General features: G+C 37.8%; 2 protein-coding genes across 11 annotated transcripts in view; both read left to right on the top strand.

The window, feature by feature from the left end:
• klc1b (kinesin light chain 1b) overlaps positions 1-9,358 on the top strand; it is a 32,293-nt gene extending 22,935 nt beyond the window's left edge. For 8 of the 10 annotated variants that reach the window (XM_032553392.1, XM_032553389.1, XM_032553394.1 and 5 more), the window contains 3 exons: positions 7,219-7,343; positions 7,497-7,554; positions 8,106-9,358. In XM_032553392.1, the coding sequence (XP_032409283.1) occupies positions 7,219-7,343; positions 7,497-7,554; positions 8,106-8,180 (258 nt within the window). In that variant the 3' untranslated portion in view covers positions 8,181-9,358. Of the gene's footprint in view, positions 1-2,246; positions 4,498-7,218; positions 7,344-7,496; positions 7,555-8,105 lie in introns of those variants that run through there. The other 2 variants (XM_032553396.1, XM_032553395.1) reach the window with 1 other exon arrangement.
• A 2,560-nt stretch (positions 9,359-11,918) lies between these two features.
• ptk7b (protein tyrosine kinase 7b) overlaps positions 11,919-22,436 on the top strand; it is an 80,547-nt gene continuing 70,029 nt past the window's right edge. Inside the window, exon 1 of the mRNA XM_032553385.1 lies at positions 11,919-12,030. Within this exon, the coding sequence (XP_032409276.1) occupies positions 11,919-12,030 (112 nt within the window). The remainder of the gene's footprint in view (positions 12,031-22,436) is intronic.

Raw genomic sequence — 22,436 nt, 5'->3', positions numbered from 1 at the left:
CAAAATCTCATTAAGTGTGTGTTGAACCAGTTTGGTGTACAGGTTGCTAACCCAGATGACATCATAGCTGTTTCACAATACGTTTGTGGTTGTGTGTTGGGTTCATTTAGTTTTATGTCTCATTAAAAGCATGACTTGACCTGTGAAAAGTGTACGTGTGCCTGCAGGAGTTTCAATTTTCGCATTTAATGCACTGCTTTTCAAACCTCTTCTGTTTTTGTTTTTTTTTGCTTTTCCCCTACCTCATTCACCACTAACATGTTTCTTTGTTGATTTGAATTGCCATGACAACCAATCAGCCTGCCAATCAAATTCCCCCCCCTGGCAATAAGTGGATTGTACTCTCCCTGTTAATGAAAACAGACCTGGGTGGGGTGATGCAGAGAGATGTAATGAGAAATATTTTGTTAGTGATGGAACATAGTTCAGTGTTGTTATTAGGATTTAAATGTTTAGTTTAGTTTGTTTGGCTAAAATGAGGTTTTCTCATAGTATTTGGTGCATTCTGTGCTGCATCTGCAGTGCACAGTCAGTTACTGTGCACTCTCTGCCAGATTCAGACTTTCCAGTACCCAAGGAGAAAATAAAAACAGCTGAGTCACAAAGACTGCATCGCTAATCTGACTGCAGCTTTCTGGGTTGACTTCTATTTTTTATAATGAAATGCAGCTCTTATGCTGCAGCATTTTCACGTCACACAAATTCAGCATTATCTCAGGGATGGAAATCCTAAATTTTACTATATTCCAGCTTGGGTGAGCAATATGTATGGAAGAAATGTAAAACAGGTTTGTTTTTAGACATTGAATTAATGACATTGAAGGTTTTATCAAATTAAAAATATGAATGTTTTTAATTTGATATTTGCCAGCACAAAATTAAGCTTCAGAAATGTGCCTGCAGATGTGATGACCTTTTAGTGACTCAATCCAAAACATTCAGCACTAGATTGAGTCAAGCAGCTTTAGCCAATCAACATTACGCTTCTTTGATCACGTGACACCAGAACTGTGAAATATTTCACTCAGTTTGAGTAAATGAAACAATAATGAATCTCCACTGGCTGTCAATAAGTACCTCTTCTGTAATGGTCTCTGCTTAAGAGAAAAACTTACTTCATCTTAATGAAGCCCCGCTAACCAGCTGCACTGGTGTCATGTGATCAAAGAAGCGTAATCTGATTGGCTGAAAGCCTCCCGACTCTATTTGTTATCGACTGCTTTGTTGTCACATTTGCAGGTGATTTTATTATTTGTTTTTTTTTTTACTGGCAAATTTAAAGGAAAGAAACAAACTTCATATACATTATTGCGTAGGATAAAAATTTAAATTTCTAACTCTGAGACAATATTTCTTCTATACATTTATCACATTGTTGTGATATTTCTCTGCACAAAGAGGGTTAAAAATATTTTAAATTCATCGGGGGGTTTTTCTATTAATCTGTCACTGCAGTCAGAGCCTCAAAAAACAAATCAAGTTCCAATAAATAAAACATTGCACTTCATAACAGTTATCAAACTCTAATTAACTGTGAATAACACAGTAATTGTCCATTCCCAAGTGTGGAAAAAACAGAAAGTCACTTATTTTGGTAACAATGTGGTTACAATTTGTCATATCTATAAAAGTTATCTGGAACTTAACCAGATTGTGCAAGTTAAATCATCTGAAAATCAAATTTTCAGATGATTGTACACAATTAAATTTACAGTAGTTGTAAGTGAGATCCAAGCCTGTCTTTATCACCACTTATCTCCATAAATCATGAAAATACTTAAAAATACAAAAAACTAAAACCATATGCTTTGGTTCGTTTGAAAATAGTCTGGTTAGAGGTATGAAATACAACAAGTAGGTCTGAAAAAGGAGTACCAATAGATAAACAAGTGAATTAACCCAGACTAAGAATATTATATAAACACGGAGATTTAGTATGAATAAAAAGTTAAGATTTGGGTGGTGGGACATCTGAATCTTGCTAAAATAGTCAAGAAATTACCTGATAATTTTTTTAATGGTGCTTTAAATGTCTATTATACACTTTTTTTATTTGCGTATTATAAATTAGCTGTCATATTTAGAAAATGTGAGTCTACAAATGTAATGCCTGAGGATCGATGCATCTCGGATGTGTCAGAAGTCAGGGAGTTGTAGAACAGGAAGCCCAACCCAAAGCTTTTAATCTTACAATGTCTGTCCTTTTTTTGTCCTTGTTTTTGTCTCTCTTCTCTCTCGTTTATCAGGCCTAAGCCATCAAGATTATTCCTTCATGCTTCTCTCCTTCCCCCCAACACAGTAACAAAGGGATGTGTGTTGTCGTTCCCTCTGGGCTCCTTTGTCCCTACAAACCAACAACTCCTCTTCCGTCTCCGGTGCCCCCCCACCCTCTCTGCAGCAGAGACTCAGAAAGCCCCCCCCCCTCCTGGTTGTCATCTCTCTTCCCTGCTCAACTGGCCACTGCTGGGACGTTTGGTCTTCTCATCTCTGCTCTTCTCAAACTTTCCTGTCACTAACCAATGTCAGAAGTCTTTCTTTCAGCTCTTTCTCTCACTTTGACATTAGAGGAAGTTGTTATGAGTGTGTGTGTGTGTGTGTGTGTGTGGGTGTGTGTGTGTGTGTAATCTATCCCTGTGAGGATGTCACTTGTACGTTTTTTCCCCCTCGGCAGAATTTATTTATACTTTTTAATGTGGGCATAGTAGATTTATTTATCTAGTTAGTAGAGCTGAAGGTGGGAAAAGAAATGTTTAGAGTTATCATGGAGTCAAAATATTAATTTCTACAGTTTAGTTTATCTGCATGATCTCACGGAAATTGTTGAAACCTAAAAGTTGAGCTGCCATCTTGGTGCCTGGATTTCGCCACTTTATGTTTTACAGACGTTTATTTAGTAAAGTTTTAATCTGATGCCTGGTTCAGAAATGGTACTGTATGATATCCAATGAAGGTTGTACAGCCTTGCTGAAGAAAAGTGATCGTTGCCATTTTTATTTTCTTTTTACATTACATGTTGTCGGTTCTTTTGTATCATCATTGTTTACATTTTTTTAAAAGGCTTTTGATACGTTTTGGCGCAGTGTAAAGGCTGTAGTGAGCGTTGCCTGTTGCTAATGAGAGAAGTTTTGCCTGATGACAGAAAGCTACTGTTGCCATGGTAAAATGTTCTGGTGGCTCCCACCAGCTTGCGGTGTCCTTGGTTTCTATGGTGTTCAAGAAAGGCTCGGTTCTGCCAAGATACGGTTCTGGTGTGAAGTTTACAAATGCTCATCTTTCTGGGTGGCGGCAGGAAGTGCAGACCCAGATGTACCCAGTTCGAACCCGGCGTAAAACATCTGCTAAGTCTGTGCGTGAGCAGCTGTGGAGTGGAATCAACACAAGCAGACTAATGTGGAAATTTCTTAATAATTTAAATTCCATGAATGGATTTTGAAGCAACAGATAATCTTTTTAGAAGAACATGCACAAGTTAAATTTGGGGGGGACTTTTAAAAATCACTTTTGCCAGTATTCTATCATGCAATGTGTAGTAGCACAATAAAATTGTATTGAGAAATACTTTGACCAAAAAATAATAAACAGCCATAAATGAGGAAAAAATAACATTTCACTAAATTACACTTGTGTATTACACATAATCCACTATTAATAAATCGTTAATAACATAATGTTGACGCTGAGTATGAGTGTATGTAAACTTCTGACCAGAACTATGAGTTTGATATGTGCAGTAGAGACCAGCTGGAGCGGTCAGCTCAACTATGAGCCACTTGAGAGATTACCTTGCCATTAATGTTGGATTTTTAATCCTTTTTTTAAATGCAAATACCCAGAATTCTTTGCTCTGATGGCATTGGAGATGTAACCTAATGGTGTCACTTTACAGATGTCGGTGTGATTATATGCTTGTTTCAGTGGTACAGTCACAGTGAACCAATCTGGCGTTGGAAACTGTAGTTTGAACACAAAGCTTCGAGCCTTTTTAGTTCTTGCTCAGCGTAGATATTGTAACTTTGGTGAATCATGTTTTTTTTTGGCACCAGGAATTCAGTGCAAGTGTCTCCTCACGGTTTACCCTAACCGAATGTAAATGATCTTAACATCTTGGAAGTGTAACTGTAGGCTGTATTTATAGATTCGACAAGTGCATTCACTCTATGGCTTTTCAATGTGCTACATGCCTTGATTCTTCATTCCTTTCCATTGAGTACGCCTATACATCTAATGCAACTCTGAACAAAAGAAAAATAATGCAGTGTTCACTCAATTATGATGATATTGTTGTTAGTGGAATGCTTGCTTATTTATTGAAGTGTCTATTCTCAACATATAAAGTGGGATTCTGTTTCTATTTGTGAAAGAACAAAAACCATAAGCTCTATAAGCATTATCTTAGTATGTATTATGCATTATATCTATATATTCACCATTCTGCATTGTGATGATTAATGCATCAACACTTGTTGGTATTCTCAAATAAAGTTTTTCATTTGTGAACACTGTGTCTTTCTCTGCTTTGGATGAAAACATGAATGTCAGCTGCAGAATTGTAGCAAAGCAGGAATCAATCTCTATCTCTAAATGCCTGCATCGCCCCCTGCTGGTGATGCTCCTACACTGCAGCTGGTTTAACTTTGAATGGGTGGATGGATAAAATACTGTGATGTAAAGATAAAATGTGACTATGGCAACTAAAATACGCAACAGTTTATTCTCTGTACTGTTAAAAATCACAATTTGGTCTGGTTGATCATTTAGTTAAAGCTCCTTTAACAGGTTATTGGAAAAGTCTGTAAAAGGGCACTGAAGTGAAGTCTTTGAGTCTCATAACCACAGGAAAGAATTTAAAAAAGATTATTTTTAACTTTTAACAAAATTAACTTTTAACATGGTAGCAACCCAAACATAAAACAAGCGAAGACTAAGACAATGTTTATGTTGTTGTGTTTACATAACTGAACCATGGTGAAAATGGGAAAGACCAGAGAACATCTTATTCTAGGTTGGCATCAGCTCAGGGTGGACATTTACCACACAGAAAATATATTTTTTAACAATAAACTATCATAAGAATTTAGATTGGTTGTGACAGTGATGAATAAAAACTCAAAAACGGGCTCTATTGTCTGCATTTTTACTATTTTTCCCTCAGTTTCACGAAGTTCTAAATAAATATCAGTACATTCAAAAAAATAAAAGCTGCACAGTCACTCTGTACAGCCCAAAATCACATTTCCTTATGTAAATGAAGTCTGGAAGAGGCCAGTTTATCTTCACTTTGATCATTATTGCAATAAACTAAATATGCTAAAGGTTTTAGTCCATATCGCCCATTCCTAGCTTCAGAAGCAGGTAAAGAAACAAGATCCCATTAGTTCCCATGGAACATCTAAGATCTTCTATGACTATTTTAGTACTGTTTTTGGTAGGAAATGGTTAAAATAACTTTTAATGGACAAGGGAAGATTTTTATTTATGTAAAATTGAAAAATGTATGACCCATAGTCCCATCATTATAAGGACAAATGCAAATAAATCATTGCCTGCCAATTGATTTCTCGCTAGATTAACTGTTGGTGTGAGAGTTCTTGTTTAAATAAAGTTAGAAAATGGATTAAGATAATATTTTGAAATTGTTCAAAAGATTTACACTGTGAATATTTTAGAAATTAATTTTAGTATAGTAAGTTATGTTTATCATGGTTGGCTAAAACTATACAAATAATCCTCACAAGTCAAAGAACGGCTCCCTTAGGCAAGCAGGGATATGCCTGCAGCTGGAAATATAATTTAAAAGTAAAAATAAAAAAAATGGAATGAGGACACAAGTTCACCTTGGCACCATTCACAGTGAAGAAGACAAAAGAGGAAAATATATCCACACTACTAATTGGTTTTCAAAAATTACGTTTTTGCTGATTTACGTGAAAACCTTAGCTGTAAAATGCAGTTAAAGAACAAATTATATTTCCTCAGCATTAGACTTAACTCTTAACCCCGAGTCGTCAGTCTTTGTCACAGTTACACGTTTTGGCTTCTAATGTGGTGTCAAATTTATTTTTGTTTTGGGCCTCATCAAGTTTATGAAAATCCTGCCGTTTATGACAAAATATATTGATAAAACTACCCCTTAGCAAACTGTTAAAATATTAATAAATGGCTGCATTTAATGAGTACTACTTAAAATTAAACATTGAGCATCTCACAATTTTGTAACTTAGCAGTATACAGATAAAAACTGCTTTAATTTGACTGATAAAATTATATTTAAGCATACAACTGTTATCTTGGAAGTTCTATTTATGTGGCCCTCACATAAAAACTTAAGGCGGGCCTTGAATTTGGCCCCCGGGCCTTGAATTTGGCCCCCGGGCCTTGAATTTTAACACATCTTACACAGAGTTAACTCAACTATGATCATGCCCCAAATACAGGTGGCATAGCTTTATAACTGGTCTTTAAGCATTTTTCTGAGTCGACACATGTAGTGCAGTTTCAAAAAAAGCCTCCCTTCTGTTTTCATAGTGAACAGTTAGCTGAAGAGCTAAGCTAACATTAGCATGTTTACTCTGTTTTGATAAGACCCATTGATAATTCAGCCGATAAGCCATTTAACCGTGTTTAGACAAAACGTAAAGAAATGCCTTGTCTCCATTTTCAAAAAGTCTGATTTTGCTTTTCGCATCATAAGTGTTAATGACTGGTGTTTCAGCTGCTCTCTGGTCGCCTCTCACTCAGCTGCTTGTGGATATCTGATCATAGTGCAGAGGAGGTTACTGAAGCAGGTAATATGGCCTCTGACATGTTTTTAAAGGAGGAAAAGACTTTGGTTGTTTGGGAAAACCCAGATTTGTTTAATGGAAAAATTTAACAAATACACAAGAAAAAAAGAACAAAATTGTACAATTGAATGATCTATATTTAATTGTACCGGATCCCAAACATTCCTGCTCCAAATCTCTCTGACTTCACTTCAGCTTGTCGTTTTATGATTATGCTACTGCAATACATAAATAACTATAACTGAGGAACATCTGCATGGCAGTATCTGTTCTTCAGCATGTTTTCACAAAGGCATATATATTTTTTTCTGTCACAAATTCAACAGCACTGGAACAAACTTGAAACTAAAAATGTAAAAAAAAAAGAAAAGAAAAAAAAATGCAGCTTCCTGTCAGAGAATGGCTGATGAGGTTGAGTGTGTGTGTGTGTCTGCAGGACGGCAGTGGCGCTCTGCAGCGCAGCGGATCTCTGGGGAAGCTCAGAGATGTTTTGCGTCGCAGCAGCGAAATGCTGGTGAAGAAACTGCAGGGCAACGGACCACCTGAACCTCGCAACACCAAGTAATTAACAAATAAACATTTTTATTTGACGTAAATGCTAGTTATTAATGCTTGTTTTTTTTCTAGTTTCATCATTCAAAGTGTGACATGTTCTTAGATCAGTTTTGTGAAAATAACCTGATATATAAACTATTCTTCTTCTTACTTTCCCAGCATGAAGAGAGCTGCTTCGCTGAATTACCTGAACAAAACAAGTGACGACTCTTTCCAGGTGAGGATGGAAATATTTGGAATCTATTTATGCTTCCTTTTCACATTTTTATTTGTACCAAATTTCGAAAACTAATTATCATTTCCCTTCCCCTCAGCAATTAATTGTTTACTTCACATAAAAACTCTATAGGACACGTTAAAGTATGTTGCTGCAAAGAAAAATGTGCAAAAGTTGAAGGGAAATAGATACTTTTGATAGAAGGTGTATATGTTGCATCATCGGCATTTAAACTCTGTTGGCCAGTAGCCAAAGAGCTTATCCTGGTGTTTGTTGCACAAAGTCTAAAAGATCATGTTTGTTCTGATGTGGAAATGGCATCAGAACAAACACCGTTCTAATGCCACAACAGTGCAATCTCTGCAAACATGCAGAGATTGTTTACAGGGGTGCAAGCAATCTCTGCATGAGATTGTTTGTATTTTCTTTTTTCTTATTTTGTTGTGTTAACCACAACAAAAGAGTGGTGCAAACTGAATTGTGTTTTTTGGGATTTATAAAGTTGTTTGATTTGATCTCTGCTTTCCTCTTTTTCTAAACCTCCGTTCCAGACTCGAGGAGGCGGAAACTTCAGGGAAAGCCGGGGCCTGAGCTCCAGCACTGTGGATCTGTACACTGGGAAGTGAGCAGCTCAGGAGGTCGCATCTCCACATCAGAGTAATTCTTTATAAGGACTCGTCTCTTGAGACGCAACAATGACTGACGACACTACCACACAGAACCAGCTGCTTCAGGGTCTTTATCCTCGCAGCCGGGCACTTATGCACTCCCAACACCCCAAACCTTCACAGTTGGAGACTTCCCTGCATAAATGACACATTGTGGTTTTAAATGTTTCTGTCTCCTGCTGACCGACAGCCTTACCCCCCTTCATCATGGCCCTGAACTTCTCCTTCGCCTGAGTGCCTCATTAATGTGTTGGTAGAAGCTGCTGCACTTTGAATTGATTTGTTGCCATAAAGTCACTCGTGCTGGTTTTATTTTCCTCTTGTGTTGTTTGGATCTCAGATTTTTGTGACTTCCTCTCTTCCTGTGCCATTTGATTGTTTTATCAGTGCAAGAAAATAAACTCTGTAGACTTTGAGGTGTGAGATGAGGTTGGATGAATGTGTTGTTTTCTTGCCTTTTGAGATTTAATTTCCAATTAGGTTAAAGCTTTGGGGTACAGGGTGAAACATTTATCACAATTTTAAGTCGTGTGAAATTATCTGCTGCTTTAACTTACTGTTTTGATGTAAAAATGTTGGTTTTTTTTCTGCTGCTGCTGAACTTTAAAACTTTGAGGCATTTTGGACTCAAAAAGCTGGAAAACAATATTTTAAATTGTGTTTCGGAATAAAAAAAACCCTAGGCTGCTTGATTTATCTCGACCTGGAAGTCTTAAAAATATTTGGTGCAGGGTTTAAGCCTCTCAGCACCACCTGCCACATTTTGAGAGCATGTTTGTATAAAGTTATTTAGTAATCAGGATGGGGATGGTTTGTTTTTGCACGATTCTCAGGTGGTGGTCTCTCTCACTAATTGCATTTTTAGTGAAGCATCTCCTCAGAACTGGATTGTCCTAATACAGTTTTATATTTTATAAGTCTTCCTTACTCTGAAAACTTTGTAGGAAAAAAATGCATTCATCAAATGATAAGTCAACATAATCTTAAGAGGTGATCCTGATCTGTTTGTTGGGATTAAACTGAATGTTTTAGATGGTTAGAGCATCAGATTGGGCCTGATTTCTGAACAGTCCTGTATGTAATCAGTAGCCACTTTCTCTGAGGATCCTTGAATAAAAACATTTTGATTAATAGTTCTCTTGTCTTTTTTTGTCCAGTTTATGTTAGAGACGATCAAGGCAGCACACAACTTCAGTTATTACAGCTAGAAACCAGTGATCAGATCCAAAATCTGGGTGTAGTGATGGACTCAGATGTGAACCTTCTCAAGAAAGACGTCTGGTTCCTATGTCATGTAAACATTTAATTACTCAAAGTTACTATTTTCTGTAAAGTCCTCCAATCATATGTTCAACATAAACAATAAATGTATTTATTATGCTACACAAATTGTGTTTCACCATATTTATGGGCCATTAACTCAATTTGCACTTATTTGTAGATTGATGAAACTTATATTTAAGGTATTTAATTTTTTATGTTAAATATTTGCATCAAATAAAAAAAAAGTCTAAGTTTAAAAAGACAGTGATCCATTTAAACCGGAGGGTCGCACTGTTGTATTCCTGATCCAAGTTGAGTTACCGGAAGCTGCATTTGGAAAAGAGAGGTTCATGTGTCAAGGCACCGGAAATATACACGTTGTTAAAAGGATGTAGAGAACTTCAAAGTAAAATTTTGTTCTTTTTTTATGTTAGGTGTGGAAAGTAATGTGGAAAATCACCAAAGGTTCTGTGATCATTGTGTTAAATAAAAAAATTTTATTTAAAAAACATGTTTCAATTATTTATCTTTTTTTGTTGCCAAAATTAGGTCAAAGCATATTAATTTATCAAAATGGCTGAGTTGGGTAGTAACTAGTTACATTTACTCAATTAACTTTACTTGAGTAACTTTTTTGAAAAAAATTACTTCTAGGAGTATTTTTCCTACGCTGTACTTTTTACTTTTGCTTGAGTAATTTTATTATGAAGTACCACTACTTTTACTTAAGTTTGTATTTTCTACCCACAGAATGAAAAACAAACATGTTTTAACCAAAAATTCACCAGACAGACACACACCTGCAGTTTTTGTTAAAGTTTCATAAGTTTTATATTGAAGTACACTGATTTTAACTATTTTTATTTTGCCTAAGTTTATTTTTTTGTTACTTGTACAAATTATCATTTTGGTCTTTAGAATACCAAAATTTCCACTTAACCTTATGCCTGATGATGTAATTTCTAAATGTTAATTGATTCTTAATTTGATCAGTTACTCAGTACTTTAGTAGACTTTTTTAACCAAATATGTTTTACTCTTACTTGAGTAATTTCTTGGATGGCTACTTTTTATTTTTACTTGAGTAAATATATCTCGAGGTACTGCTACTCTTACTTGAAAACAATTTTTGGGTCCTCTACCCACCGCTGCAGAATGGTGTTTCCCAACCCTGGTCCTCAAGGCTCACTGTCCTGCATGTTTTCTTCTTCTTCTTCTTCTTTTTTGTTTTATGGCGGTTGGCAAACAACTGTCAGGTGCATTACCGCCACCTTCTGGACTGGAGTATGAACCAGATGCCTAAACCCTATAATCTCCCTATTAGACCTGTTTTTCTAAGAAACCTAAATACGGAATTAAAAACCACATCTCCAGAAGATTTTTGTAGCAGATCTCTAATATTTAATTTAACTTTATTCCTATTTAACTCTTCTACTAATTCCTCTCTTTCTAGATTATATTTATTACATTCCATAAAAATATGTACAACTGTTTCCAACTTTCCACAAAAATTACATAACCCCGTACTATGTTTATTTATTATTTTCAAAGTACTATTTAGCCCTACATGTCCAAATCTTAACCTAGATATAATATCTTCCTCTTGTTTATTCCTATTTTCCTTTCTACAGTCCTGCATGTTTTAGAGGTTCCCCCTGCTTTAATGTGCCTGATTCAACTGATTGCAGTTCAGCAAACGCCTGTTAATCAGTCATTAATTGAAATCAGCTGGACTGAAGCAAGGAAATACCTAAAACATGCAGGGCAGTGTGCCTTGAGGACCAGGGTTGGGGGAAACACCACGAAGTCTGGATTTAAATTCAAAAGAGAATCAATCTGATTGGCCTTCTTGAGGAATTATGCAAAAATAGAGGCGCGAAACTGGAGAAAATCTCGATTTTCCGCCACTTTGCGACTCTAATTGTGAAAGGTATCTACAGGAAGCGCGTCCCGTTTTTCCAGCCTGCTTCACTGCATGTGTGTGAAGAGGGAGAGAGAGAAAGAAAATCCACTCCACTCAGAGTCTGCAGAGCGGGAGGAAGCAGAGTTGGGAGACAAACCGGGCTGAAGGAGGTCCGGGCGGTTCTGAGCTCGGTCGGACCCACGCAGTGGGCTGGAATGAGTCACAGCAGCCGACATTTCCCGCAGCTTTCCCCCCTGTGAGCCACCTCGAAGTTCATAGAGTTGGGTCCAAACTTTCGGCGGGGCTGCTCGGTGTGAACTCAGTGGTTCGCGTAGCTGGCCAGGTTTGGGTTCCCTCTTGTTTCTGCCGTGTTCCGGTGAAACCAGGTGAGCAGCCGAGGCCGTCCGGTCTTCTCCCCCGGGGGAGCTGCGCAGGGAAGCGGCGCTGGGATACCTGTGCGCACACGGTGACTCTGCTCTCGCTTTGACTCTACCTTCGGGTTTTTCTAAGGGAAAACCGAACTGGAAACCATGGACGTACCGGCAGGGGGTGAAACCCGGCGGAGGGTAAACTCCGGGGTAACCCGGAGAGGAAAAACCCTGCTGGATGTTCTGTACGCGGCTGGATTCATCTGCCTCCAAGGTCGGTACTAAGTTTCTCTTCGCTCAGTTACGATGTATCCACTTCTCAGCATGCTCTGCTGGTTAAAACGCTGATTAATCATCATCATGATCACATAACTGAGACTTCTGCCTGGATGTGGGGTTTAGATGTGAAAAGTTGGAGTTAAAGTTTGTGTTTGGAGCAGGAGGGGGACCCCTCCCCCATTGGCCCCCGGTGAGGGGGAGAAACAACTGAAATTTAGAGTGCAAGCGAAGTCTGCCTGCATAATGAGCGAAATTTACGGATGCATTGTGTTCTGCAGAGGTTTGCACCTCAAACCTTTTTGTGAAGCGTACGAAAAGCTGGGTGTGCGTTTGTGTTTATTCTGTTTTGTATCATTTATCCTTGTTTTATGGAGCTTTTTCTTTATAAAAGTGTATCTGCATGCACCTACGTCCTTAAGTGTAACACATTTTAGGTGTTGCACCTAAAATGTCTCCACTGTGGGACAAAAACAAGTTTTCCCTGTAGATACCGGAGGTATGTCCTGAGCCAGACTTCAAAACTGGTTAAAAGAGGCAGTAGCCCAGGGCTCTGAGTTTTAGGGGGCTTCTAAATTATTGTTGTTGTATACTCTGTGTGATTTCCAAACATGGCCTCATTTTGCATGTGGTATTTTTTTTTTAAATGCTGTTGGAGTTTTGTTAATTTAATCTATGCAGCAATATTTGAAAATGATCGTTTTGGGACCAACATGGTCTGTCAGATGTTTTAAACAAATTATTCATTAATTTGTACCTGTACATGTGTGGGCTTGCCTAACAATTTCTGTAAATTTAATGAGTAAAAGATGTTTTATTTTAATTTATTCTGGGATAGGGTACCAAACTGGCTCCAGCCCAGGGGCCCCCATTCCTCTGAATCCGACCCCGGTTATATGTCTACCAGCTTTTGGACGTCTAGAGAGATAAATATGTTTACTTGATTGTTGTTCTTTGCAAAGTAGCTTAAACTCAGTTAGATTGGATGGAGATTATCCATAACAATCGATTTTACGAGTCATGCCACAGTTTATGTTCTTGGATTTGGGTCTGGACTTTGACTAGGCCATCCGCATGCTTTGATTTGAACCAGTTTTGTAGTTGTCTTCTCCCTCCCCCCAGGAATTCCCTGTTTTTAGCTCCATCTGTCTTTCCATCAACTCTAATCAGCTTCCTTGTTTTAGCTGGAAAAAACCCCAAAAAACAACCAACAGTATGATGTGCCATCTAGTACTGTAGATGGTGGTACTATCTACAGTATGATGGTACTACAACCTGTTTTCCTTGGACTTCATGACAGGGATGAGCATTTACTGTGAAAAATTAAATTTATTAATGCCCTTATAAACTAACAGTATTCTAGAAATACTATTTTCTTTTACACAAAAGCACCAATAAATATCAGTCATTTTAAAAAAGCATAATTAAATGCATTTGCTGAGTGCAATTTATTGAAATGTCCCTTTTTAGAATAAGTAAAGAAGCGCATTTCAAATAGCAAATGTTTTAAGTCACACCCATATAGATACTTAAAGGAAGTAACTGTTTTTTATGCCACCGCTGTGATTGTTATGACAATAATACCGCAAAATATCGCAATAAAATTTTTAGGCCCATATCGCCCACCTCTACTTCATGATGCGGATTGTTCTCAAATATTCTCACAAACGTCAAAACATCCTCAAAGAACTGCTGGGTTTATACTGAGATTAACATAAAAAGGAGAACTCTTTATTTATTTTTTTGATTTGGTGGCTGACGATGATCAATCAGTCAAGTTTAATTGTGTAACGCATTTCAGCAACAAGGCAGTTCAAAGTGCTTTGCATCATTAAAAACACAAAAAGTCATTAAAGACCCCATGCAGTCAACAACTGAGAAAACCAGTAAACATTTCATTTTGTCAAGTGCCATTGTTACACATTAAATATTTTGGTTAATGTTTAATTTATTATGGCTTCAAAGCAACTCAAAACAGTTGGGCTTTTAGCTTTGATTTAAATGAACTCAGTGTTTCAGCTGTTTTGCAGTTTTATTTTGCAGATTTTTAGTGCACAGAAGCTGATTGCTGCCTCTTATGATGATGATATTTTTTATTTAATTAAAGGGGAGCACTGTTGCCTTGCAGTAAGAGGTTCCTTGGTTCAAATCACGGTCTGAGGTCTTAATACATGGAGTTTGCATGAATTTATGTATCCATTTCTTTATACTTCAGAATTATGCACCTTTTTTTTCATTTAAATACTAGTGAAATATACTAAAGTGTTGGCTGTAAGATGATAAATTGTACCTTTGAAGGCACAGCTGTATGCTTTCCAGCATATTGGATAACTGCCTCGCCAAGCTTGGCAAAAGTTTATGGATGTTGCGTGTATCCTGAAGTGGAGGAAAAGTCTCATTCTGCTTTATGATCGTTGACCTCAAACAGAAGAACAACAAGAAGAATCAACTCCTGCCTTCGTTCTTTAAGACTCAAAGTTCAAGACCTCAGCTGCAGAGTGAGGAAGAAGAAGAAGAAAAACAGTGTAAACATCGGAGTGTGTGGAAAAGGAATTCTGTTCTCCTGCCGGGGATGGAGCTCATTAAATCAACGCTCTTCGGGTCAGAACTGAGTCGGTTTTATCTGATTCTTGCAGATTGAGTTTTGCTGCTGCCGTGGCTGTCAGAGTGCCTGAATAAATTCCTTAGAGCTGAAGTGTGTCTCTGCTTCCACTCCCCCCGCCGCCACACCGCCTCATGGTGCCCGTTTTTGGGGATGAATGTGTCCTCTGTGTGCCAGCGGCAGCAGGGGAGACGGGTCTGCCGCGGGTTTGTTTTTATAAAACGTCTGAACAGAACCACTCCAGGTTCTGTCGTCTCAGACGGCCCGCTGTTTAAAAAAAAAAAAAGGGGGGGGGGTCTCTTTTTCTGACTGAGTAGATCTGACAAAATTTTCCTTTTTTTTTCTTCTTGCTGGTTCTTTTCAACTGGATCTGGGTGCTCTGGTCAAATATTTGCACATAACATTTTAGAGAACTCTTAAGTGAAACAATCGCACTTGAGTTTGTCGACTCTTGTTTCCATCTGTGGATGAAGCCATCTGGACCACTGTCTATGACATAAAACTGCTTAGATATAGTATTTTAATGTTGAAAAACACTACTTGGCGATGATGTTTTTATGCAAATCCATAGGATTTCTTCATATTACTGTGCATTTAATTAAACCACTATTGAGTTTAGTGCTGCACATAATTATTTTAGTTAATGATTATTGTATCAATTATTGTGGTTATCACTCGCATAAAAAAATTTCAACGTTAAACAGCTTTTTCATTTAACCACCATATTTCATTTAAGTATGGCTAAAGTTTAGTTTTGGCTAAAGTTTTAACTTCACCCAGTTAAAACTCACTAAAGCAATGCAATGTTGCTGCATTTTAAGCAATAAAATGCTTGCTTTTCTCATTAAAAAAGGAATTGTATTGTTTGCATCTTTTGATGGATGCAAACAATCTATTAAACCTTTTTACTGTATAAAAAGGCTTAAGTGGTTAAATGAAATATCTGTAAAACAGTTTTTATCTGATTGTTTGGATAATCAATAGAATAATCAGTTTCTAAAGTATTTTTTTATTGCAGCCATATGACTGACTTTTTTTTTTAAATCTAAAATGCATGTATATTTTGTACATTTTTGGCTTAATTACTATTGTGAATGTTTTTTTTCTGCAAATTGTCTTTTTTGGGTCTGTATATTTCAGTTATCACTTAATCAATTACTAAATTAGTTTAATTATTTCAGTAATCAATTCATCACGATTAATTGCTTCAGGCCTAATTGAGTTGGTTGCTCAGTGAAAGCCTGGATGCTGTTCCTCTAAGCGTGTGAGACGTGGCCGTCCTGCAGACTCCCTCTTAACCTGCAGCATCACCCGGCGGTTTGCTTAGCCTGTTAATAAACAGCAGCTTCTACTGTACTGGAACAGATGGCTTCCTTTTAGAGCATTTTATTGGCATTTACACCTGCTGCAGCTTTATTTAAGAAAAGGAAAAAAAAACCTTACGCTTTGCTCATTAATGCTGCTGTGCCTGCAGGCCGCTTGGCTGCTCCTTCATTTTCTGAATGCTCACATTAGGACGGGATAAGAGGATTATTACTGAATAAACTGAGATGTGTGTGGATGAATTTATCTCCACCAGGCGATCTGCCATCAGTTTATAAAGACAATGTGCACTTTGTTGTGTTATTTACAGAACACTGACTGTCATCTGAAGTGGATGATGCATACATTAGCATGGAGATTTAGAGGGAAAGTGGTAAGAAAAAAAAAAGTAAATCTGATATTTGATGGTTTCAAGTTGAAGTTTTCTGTCGGTCCTTAGAAATTCTGGAAAAGTACAGGATGTGATTTGTTAAAATGTGTCCTGAAAAGATGGTGAAAGTTCAGGCTCCATATTGTTTGTGTTCAAAAGATTAATGTCGGAATTTGTGGGGAAAAGAGACTTTAAACATTGGGTTATAATGGAGCCGCTGCTCTGCAGGAAAAAGTCTCATTTATTTCAGTATCTTCCAGATCTGGATGAGAATGAAGAAATATTTGTTTCCAGACTTTATTTCATGTCATATTCTCTAGACCTTCCTTCCCTTTGTCTGTCCTTAGATTTTTTTCCCTTGTCCTCCCTTCCTTTCCTTCATGTGTCCTCCTTCCTTCTGCCCATGCTTCCTTCTTTATGTCCTTCCTTTCTCTTTCTTTAATTTTAAATTTTCTTCCTAACTTTCGTTCTTGTTTTTTTATCTTCCTTTCCTCATGTTCTACGCTCTTTCCTTCCCTTCCTTCCTTGTGTCCTACCTTTTTATATTTTAGCCATGACGTATCGGTCTGGGAACTCTGAAACTGTTTTTCATGTGAGGTTTACAATATTTAAGAACAGTTTGTCTTTGTTTAGATTTTGCTACATGGAGATTTAACAGCATCAAGAAGAAAAGAAAAAGGGGGGGAACACAACTGAGGTTAAAAACGTGACAAGGATAAATAGTGAGATTGTTTACCATGTGTCCTTGTGGACATCAGAAACTTTCACTAGTAGCTGTGGGACCGTGGGAGGATTTCTCAAGGCCCTCTGAGGCTCTGGTTTCTGCTCATTTATCAGGTGATGTTTATTCAGCTTTAGGTGAAGCTTTTGAACTTTTTTTTTTAAACCCCAGTCACTATGTGCAGTTTACTCTGAGTCGATTATGGAGGGTTTCGCTCTCAGGGGAGGATCTTCTTACACTATTTCAGAGGTTTAACTCATGGTTGTGAAATCTCTTGTTACAGACTTCGTGTCACCCGCCAGATCGATGCGTCGCCGGCGCTCGTTTGTCGCTCTCATCACGTCGGTAACAGCAGTTTGAAAGCAAAACTATTTATGGATTTCGTGGCTTTTCCCGTCTCCTGAGCTTTTCTTACATTTCACTGAAACCATCTTAAAGTCAAGGCTCAGCGGTTGCCAAAAACAACCGATTCACCAGCCTGAGGGAGATTAGAAAGAAAAATGGATATGATAGCTTATAAGACGTCTTGTCAGCTAATATTTTTCATGCTCTTACATTAAACCTTTGGTATGTGTGTGGGAGAATCGTACATAAATGAGAAAACCTTACTCCTTTTTGCCTTGTAAACTAACAAAACCAAGTAAAGAAGAGCAAAAATAGTGACTACCATGCAACTAAGCCACCGTATGTTTTTCATTAAGATCATACATGTTGGCTCATGTGTTAGTGATTTGGCTGCTTTGTGGTTTTTGTTGTGGATCTTTTTCTTCTGCCGGGTCTGTTGCTCGTCTTGTCGTGAAGGATCTCTGTTTATTGACTTGGTTCCTCTGCAGCTCTTTGTTTTGTCTGAACTGGAAGACTGATTGTGATGCACTCTTGATTTTGGTGTGTTAGGCGTAGCAGCATTTTTCTTTCTGCATTGTTTCTGAGGATTTGCTGCCACGCATCACTTGGTTAGCCTGTAAGAGATGCTAAATATTTATTTATTTCTAAAATATTCCTAACTAGGATTGGAAAGAAAATCTAGGATGTCAGATGCCAAACCAAGTCATGTAAGACGAGGCATTTGTTTATGCTGTCTTTCACTGCAATACTGTAGCAATGTAATGTAGCATCTCTAAAAGTCATTAGTTTTAAAGGGAAGTAAAATAACACACCAGAGTGAACCACTTCCTGCTGGTGGTTTGTGCATTTTTCTAACTATTACTCAAGGAAAGCCTGCCTGTCCATTAGGGTTGCACTGATAAACGAGCCCCAATTTCCTTAATATTGGGAGATTGGCAATCGGCCAATACTTGCATGAAAAACCAATCTTATCCACCAACTTGATCTACCTCTGCACAGGTGTGAAAAGCAGCCACTGTCCCTGTTTTTCTCTACCATGAGAGAGGAGTGACTAACACTCTCTTCCATCAGCATTTATTGTTGATCATGTAACATGATAAATTTCTTAAGTATTTTGATTTCTTGTTTTTGCGCTAAATTGCAATTAATGCTTTAAAAAAAGTCTAAATATAGTTAATTTAGCAATTTTCTCTACTGTTTGTTCAATGAGATCATCAATAAATATCAATAAATATGATTAAATTCAATTACTGTGTGCAGCTTATTATTCACACTTCTTTATGTGACTGGTGTCCTGAAGAAGTATATTACAAATAGGTATGCTTTTCAAGAGCATTGTTTATTTTTGTGGGGTTCTGATTGCTATGTCTTTAGACACTAAAAAAAGGAGTAATAAATGATTCTTATTACTTGGCCTTATAGCTCCACAAAAGACCGTGATAAAACTTTATGCCTGCAGGCACACCATTAACAATTGTCATATCATTCTTGCCAACTTAGCAACTTCTCGCTATATTAAGTGACTTTTCAGACAAAAAAAAATCCAAAATTGGGTTTGATGGGTAAGACTTTTAAAGGTCTATGATTGCCCAGAAAACTGCAATCGGTCCACACTACTATCCTCAGATTTTTCAAGAGTATATCTAAAATATTGTAAAGTAATGTTTGGGAAGCTGAAATAATTTGGCGCAATAACATAACATGACATGTTATTAGCTGGTGTTTGTATGGCAGCCATTCCAGGAGAAACATTTACTTTTCTGTATCCCCGAGAGTGTAAATATAGAAGACTGAAAGCTTCTGCTATAGTTGTTTTTTGACTGTTCATGTTGAGGTGTATTTGGCATTTGAACATGAAATGGACCGTTATGAATGATTTGAAAATGATTCTCGGGTCATTACAGGTGTTGGCATGAGGTTGTGGTCCTTAACACCCACAAATACCGTTCCAGAGGATAGCTAGTAAAAATATTTGATCGGTGTTTAGGGACAAGGAATCTCTCAAATGTTGCTCAATTAATTTTAAAGATAAAATTTTTGAAATAAAGCAGAATTTGGGCTTTTAAAGGAGCAGGCATATTTATTAAGAGGAGTTGTAAACTTTAAGTTTGTTTGGCCTTTTAAAGGCAGCATTCAGTGACTAGTCACAGCTGGCAGTAAAATTAACCTCGTTGATGTTTTCTTGCAATAGTTTTATTGTTTTTCCACTCTGTTCCTTGGGATCTGGATAAAATTTCATGATTTTTGCTGAACTGCAGAAATAAGATTTGGTTAAACTCATAGCAATTCAGTTTTTTTTTTTACTTTTTTTTTTTTAAGTTTACATATAATCATCCCTCGGTAAAAGAAGTGTATTTGTTTGGCAGCCTGACCTTGTAACTCCCTCCTCTGATACTCCAGCTTCTCCGCCTGGCAGGCAGGTATGAGGCTCACATTGAGGAGGGACGGGAGGGGCTTCATAGTGTAACAAAATCCCCGTTTTGTTTTCAGTGTTTGGGGGCGAAGCGTGAGCGGTGCTGCTGCTGCATTTAAATGCATCCAATTGAAACGTGCAGGAATGCCTCATTTGGCTGCAGCCCGTTTGAAGGGAGAGGAGGGAATAAAGGAGGGTGAGGAGGGGAGGAAGGCATGCCATCGCATAAACCCTGCAGCCATTAACTCTTTGTTGCCTGAGGCTGAATGAATTCATCAGAGCAACAGGCCACAGGCAGAGACACCAGACAGCTTCTATTCAGCTCGTCTTTGTCGCAGCGGTGCATGGAAACAGGCTGACGAGGCCTCTGGTGTCTGATACCGTCAGTGGCTGTTTCACCTCGAGCCGTTCAGTTGGCCCAGCCGCTCAGATGCTACAAACTAATCTGTTCTGTGACTGATTCATTCAGCTGCTTCGCTTTCTGTTTGGAGATGCTCTTTGTTTTTCTATTGGGGTTACAGCAGAGGTCCGGGGAATGGGTCCGTCTCCATGGCAGCGTGATGCGTTGACCTCGTGGTCCTCTCACCCAAATTAACCCAGCTGGGCCGGTGCGGAGGATGATGCGAGCCGGACTGATGTGGATGGGCTTATCAGAATGTTTTAGATCTTCCCGGCTCCCTTGACTTCCTGTTCAGAGCGCCACAGCTCTGCCTCGGTTCCCCTGGGATTTGGAGCAAAGCTTTGAAAATGAATAAATCAACCAAGAAGATGCACTTATTCTTCTAAGCTGTTTGGATTTTTTTCAATTCCCATGATTTTGACTTCTGTGTAGCGATTACTTTATTGACGATTAATAGTCAGAAAAAACGATTAGTCAATCGGCAAAATATACGAGCATATTTCTACATGTTTCTGTGTGAGATTATGGCTGCATTAAAATAGTTTTAAAAATCTCTAAATGCAGAAGAGTGATGCATCCTGGATGTGAACAATATTTGAAATGGGCCAATTTAACTGAATCATTTTCAGATTTTGACCAATTTCACCTTCCAGGAGAGCCAGCCTCCCTCTGGTTGAATTTAATGGCTTTATAATCACTAGATGTGACCTGTGCTGACCAAAGAACAGGCAGCCATGTTTGTGGCCTGTGCACCCAGCAGATCTGGCTCATTACGAGCAGCATTGTTCTGTGTTAGCAGGCAGTAATTGCTTTAGAGGAGAGGGGCTCACTAGACAACAGACATGGTTGTTTTTCTGGGGTTTTTAATCACGTTAAACAACCCGACCACCAGCAACAGCTTCATTCCTTCTCCACCATTTCTGTAGCTGCACTCTCTTTCACCTCCCTCTGCTCTTTTCCACTTTGCTCGTTCCACTTTCACAACCCATGCCAAGTACCGAGCCACCCTTCCCCAAAGCTCCTCCATCCTTTCTGGTGTTGTCCTCTTTTTGAACCTTCCTCTAAGGAGTCTGTGTTAACCCAGACAGCAGGATGGAGCGGCACAGGAGGAATAATTGAGTAGGTTTGCAAAATAAGGAGGTCTTGGAAGGAGTCTGTCTCTCTGAAGCTGCTCTGCTGATAGGAAAAGCAGATTCGTCAAAGCTGTTTTTATATGCGGGTTTCCTCCAGAAATATTCTGATTTGAAGGAGCGCTCGCTTTGTCTTCGGGGTCCAATTTGTGCCTCCGTTGTCCAAAACACCCCCAGAATATATAACCGACAGACAGCCTGTTAAAATATTTTAATATAAAATATACAAATATTTTCCTCTAGTTTTTTTTTTTTCTCAGCTGCTTGAAGACTTGTTCATCCTTGAGTCCCATGGAAACTTTTTGTATTCTGTTAAAAAAAAAAAGATGATTAATTATAAATTATGAACAACCGTTCAAGTGGCTCCATAACTCATTTTAACAAAATTTGATTTTAGGGCTGCGACTAAATCAAACTATTTAGGCTATTTTAGTAATTGATTTTTCTGATTAACTGATTTATTTATTTTGATTAATCGGACAAAAAATGTCCAAATTCTGCAGCTTTTTCCTTCAATCTTATACAGTATTAGAAATGCATTAAATTGTAAATAAATCAATTCTTCTTTTAATTAGAAATTAAACATTGCATTGCCTGACATGCAGTATGATGGCAATCCTTTAGAGAATCCTTGATCATTTACAGGATGCAACGACAACTACAATACTACTTCTAACATCAGTATGTGAGAAGCTCAGCCCTTTCTGCTCAACTTTAAATCGATACACTGTACGGCTAATCTGCTTATTTCCAATTAATAACTGGATAGGAAAACATCCCTAGTAGGAGAACTTTTGCACAGAATTTGAACCAGTTGGAGCTAAAACTATATCACTTGAGGACTTCTGGACAAAGAAGTTTTATTATCTTCAATGCAAAATGTATATATTTTTTTGCTCCATTTTGGCTTAGTGCTCTTAAGGTGTTCTTTCAGTAAATCTGCTTTTTTATTGTCTGCATACTCCAGTGAATGATTAATCGATTACTAAATTAGTTGAAGATTATTTCAACAGTCTATTAATCACGATTAATTTGTTTAATCGCTTCAGTCCTAATTAGACTGTATGGTTGTGACTGCACATCTTCATCAGTTATCAGCC

The sequence above is a fragment of the Xiphophorus hellerii genome, chromosome 22, assembly GCF_003331165.1.
Source record: "Xiphophorus hellerii strain 12219 chromosome 22, Xiphophorus_hellerii-4.1, whole genome shotgun sequence".
Taxonomy (NCBI): domain Eukaryota; kingdom Metazoa; phylum Chordata; class Actinopteri; order Cyprinodontiformes; family Poeciliidae; genus Xiphophorus; species Xiphophorus hellerii.
Note: the sequence above shows the minus strand (reverse complement) of the source record. Positions and strands in the feature narration are given on the sequence as shown.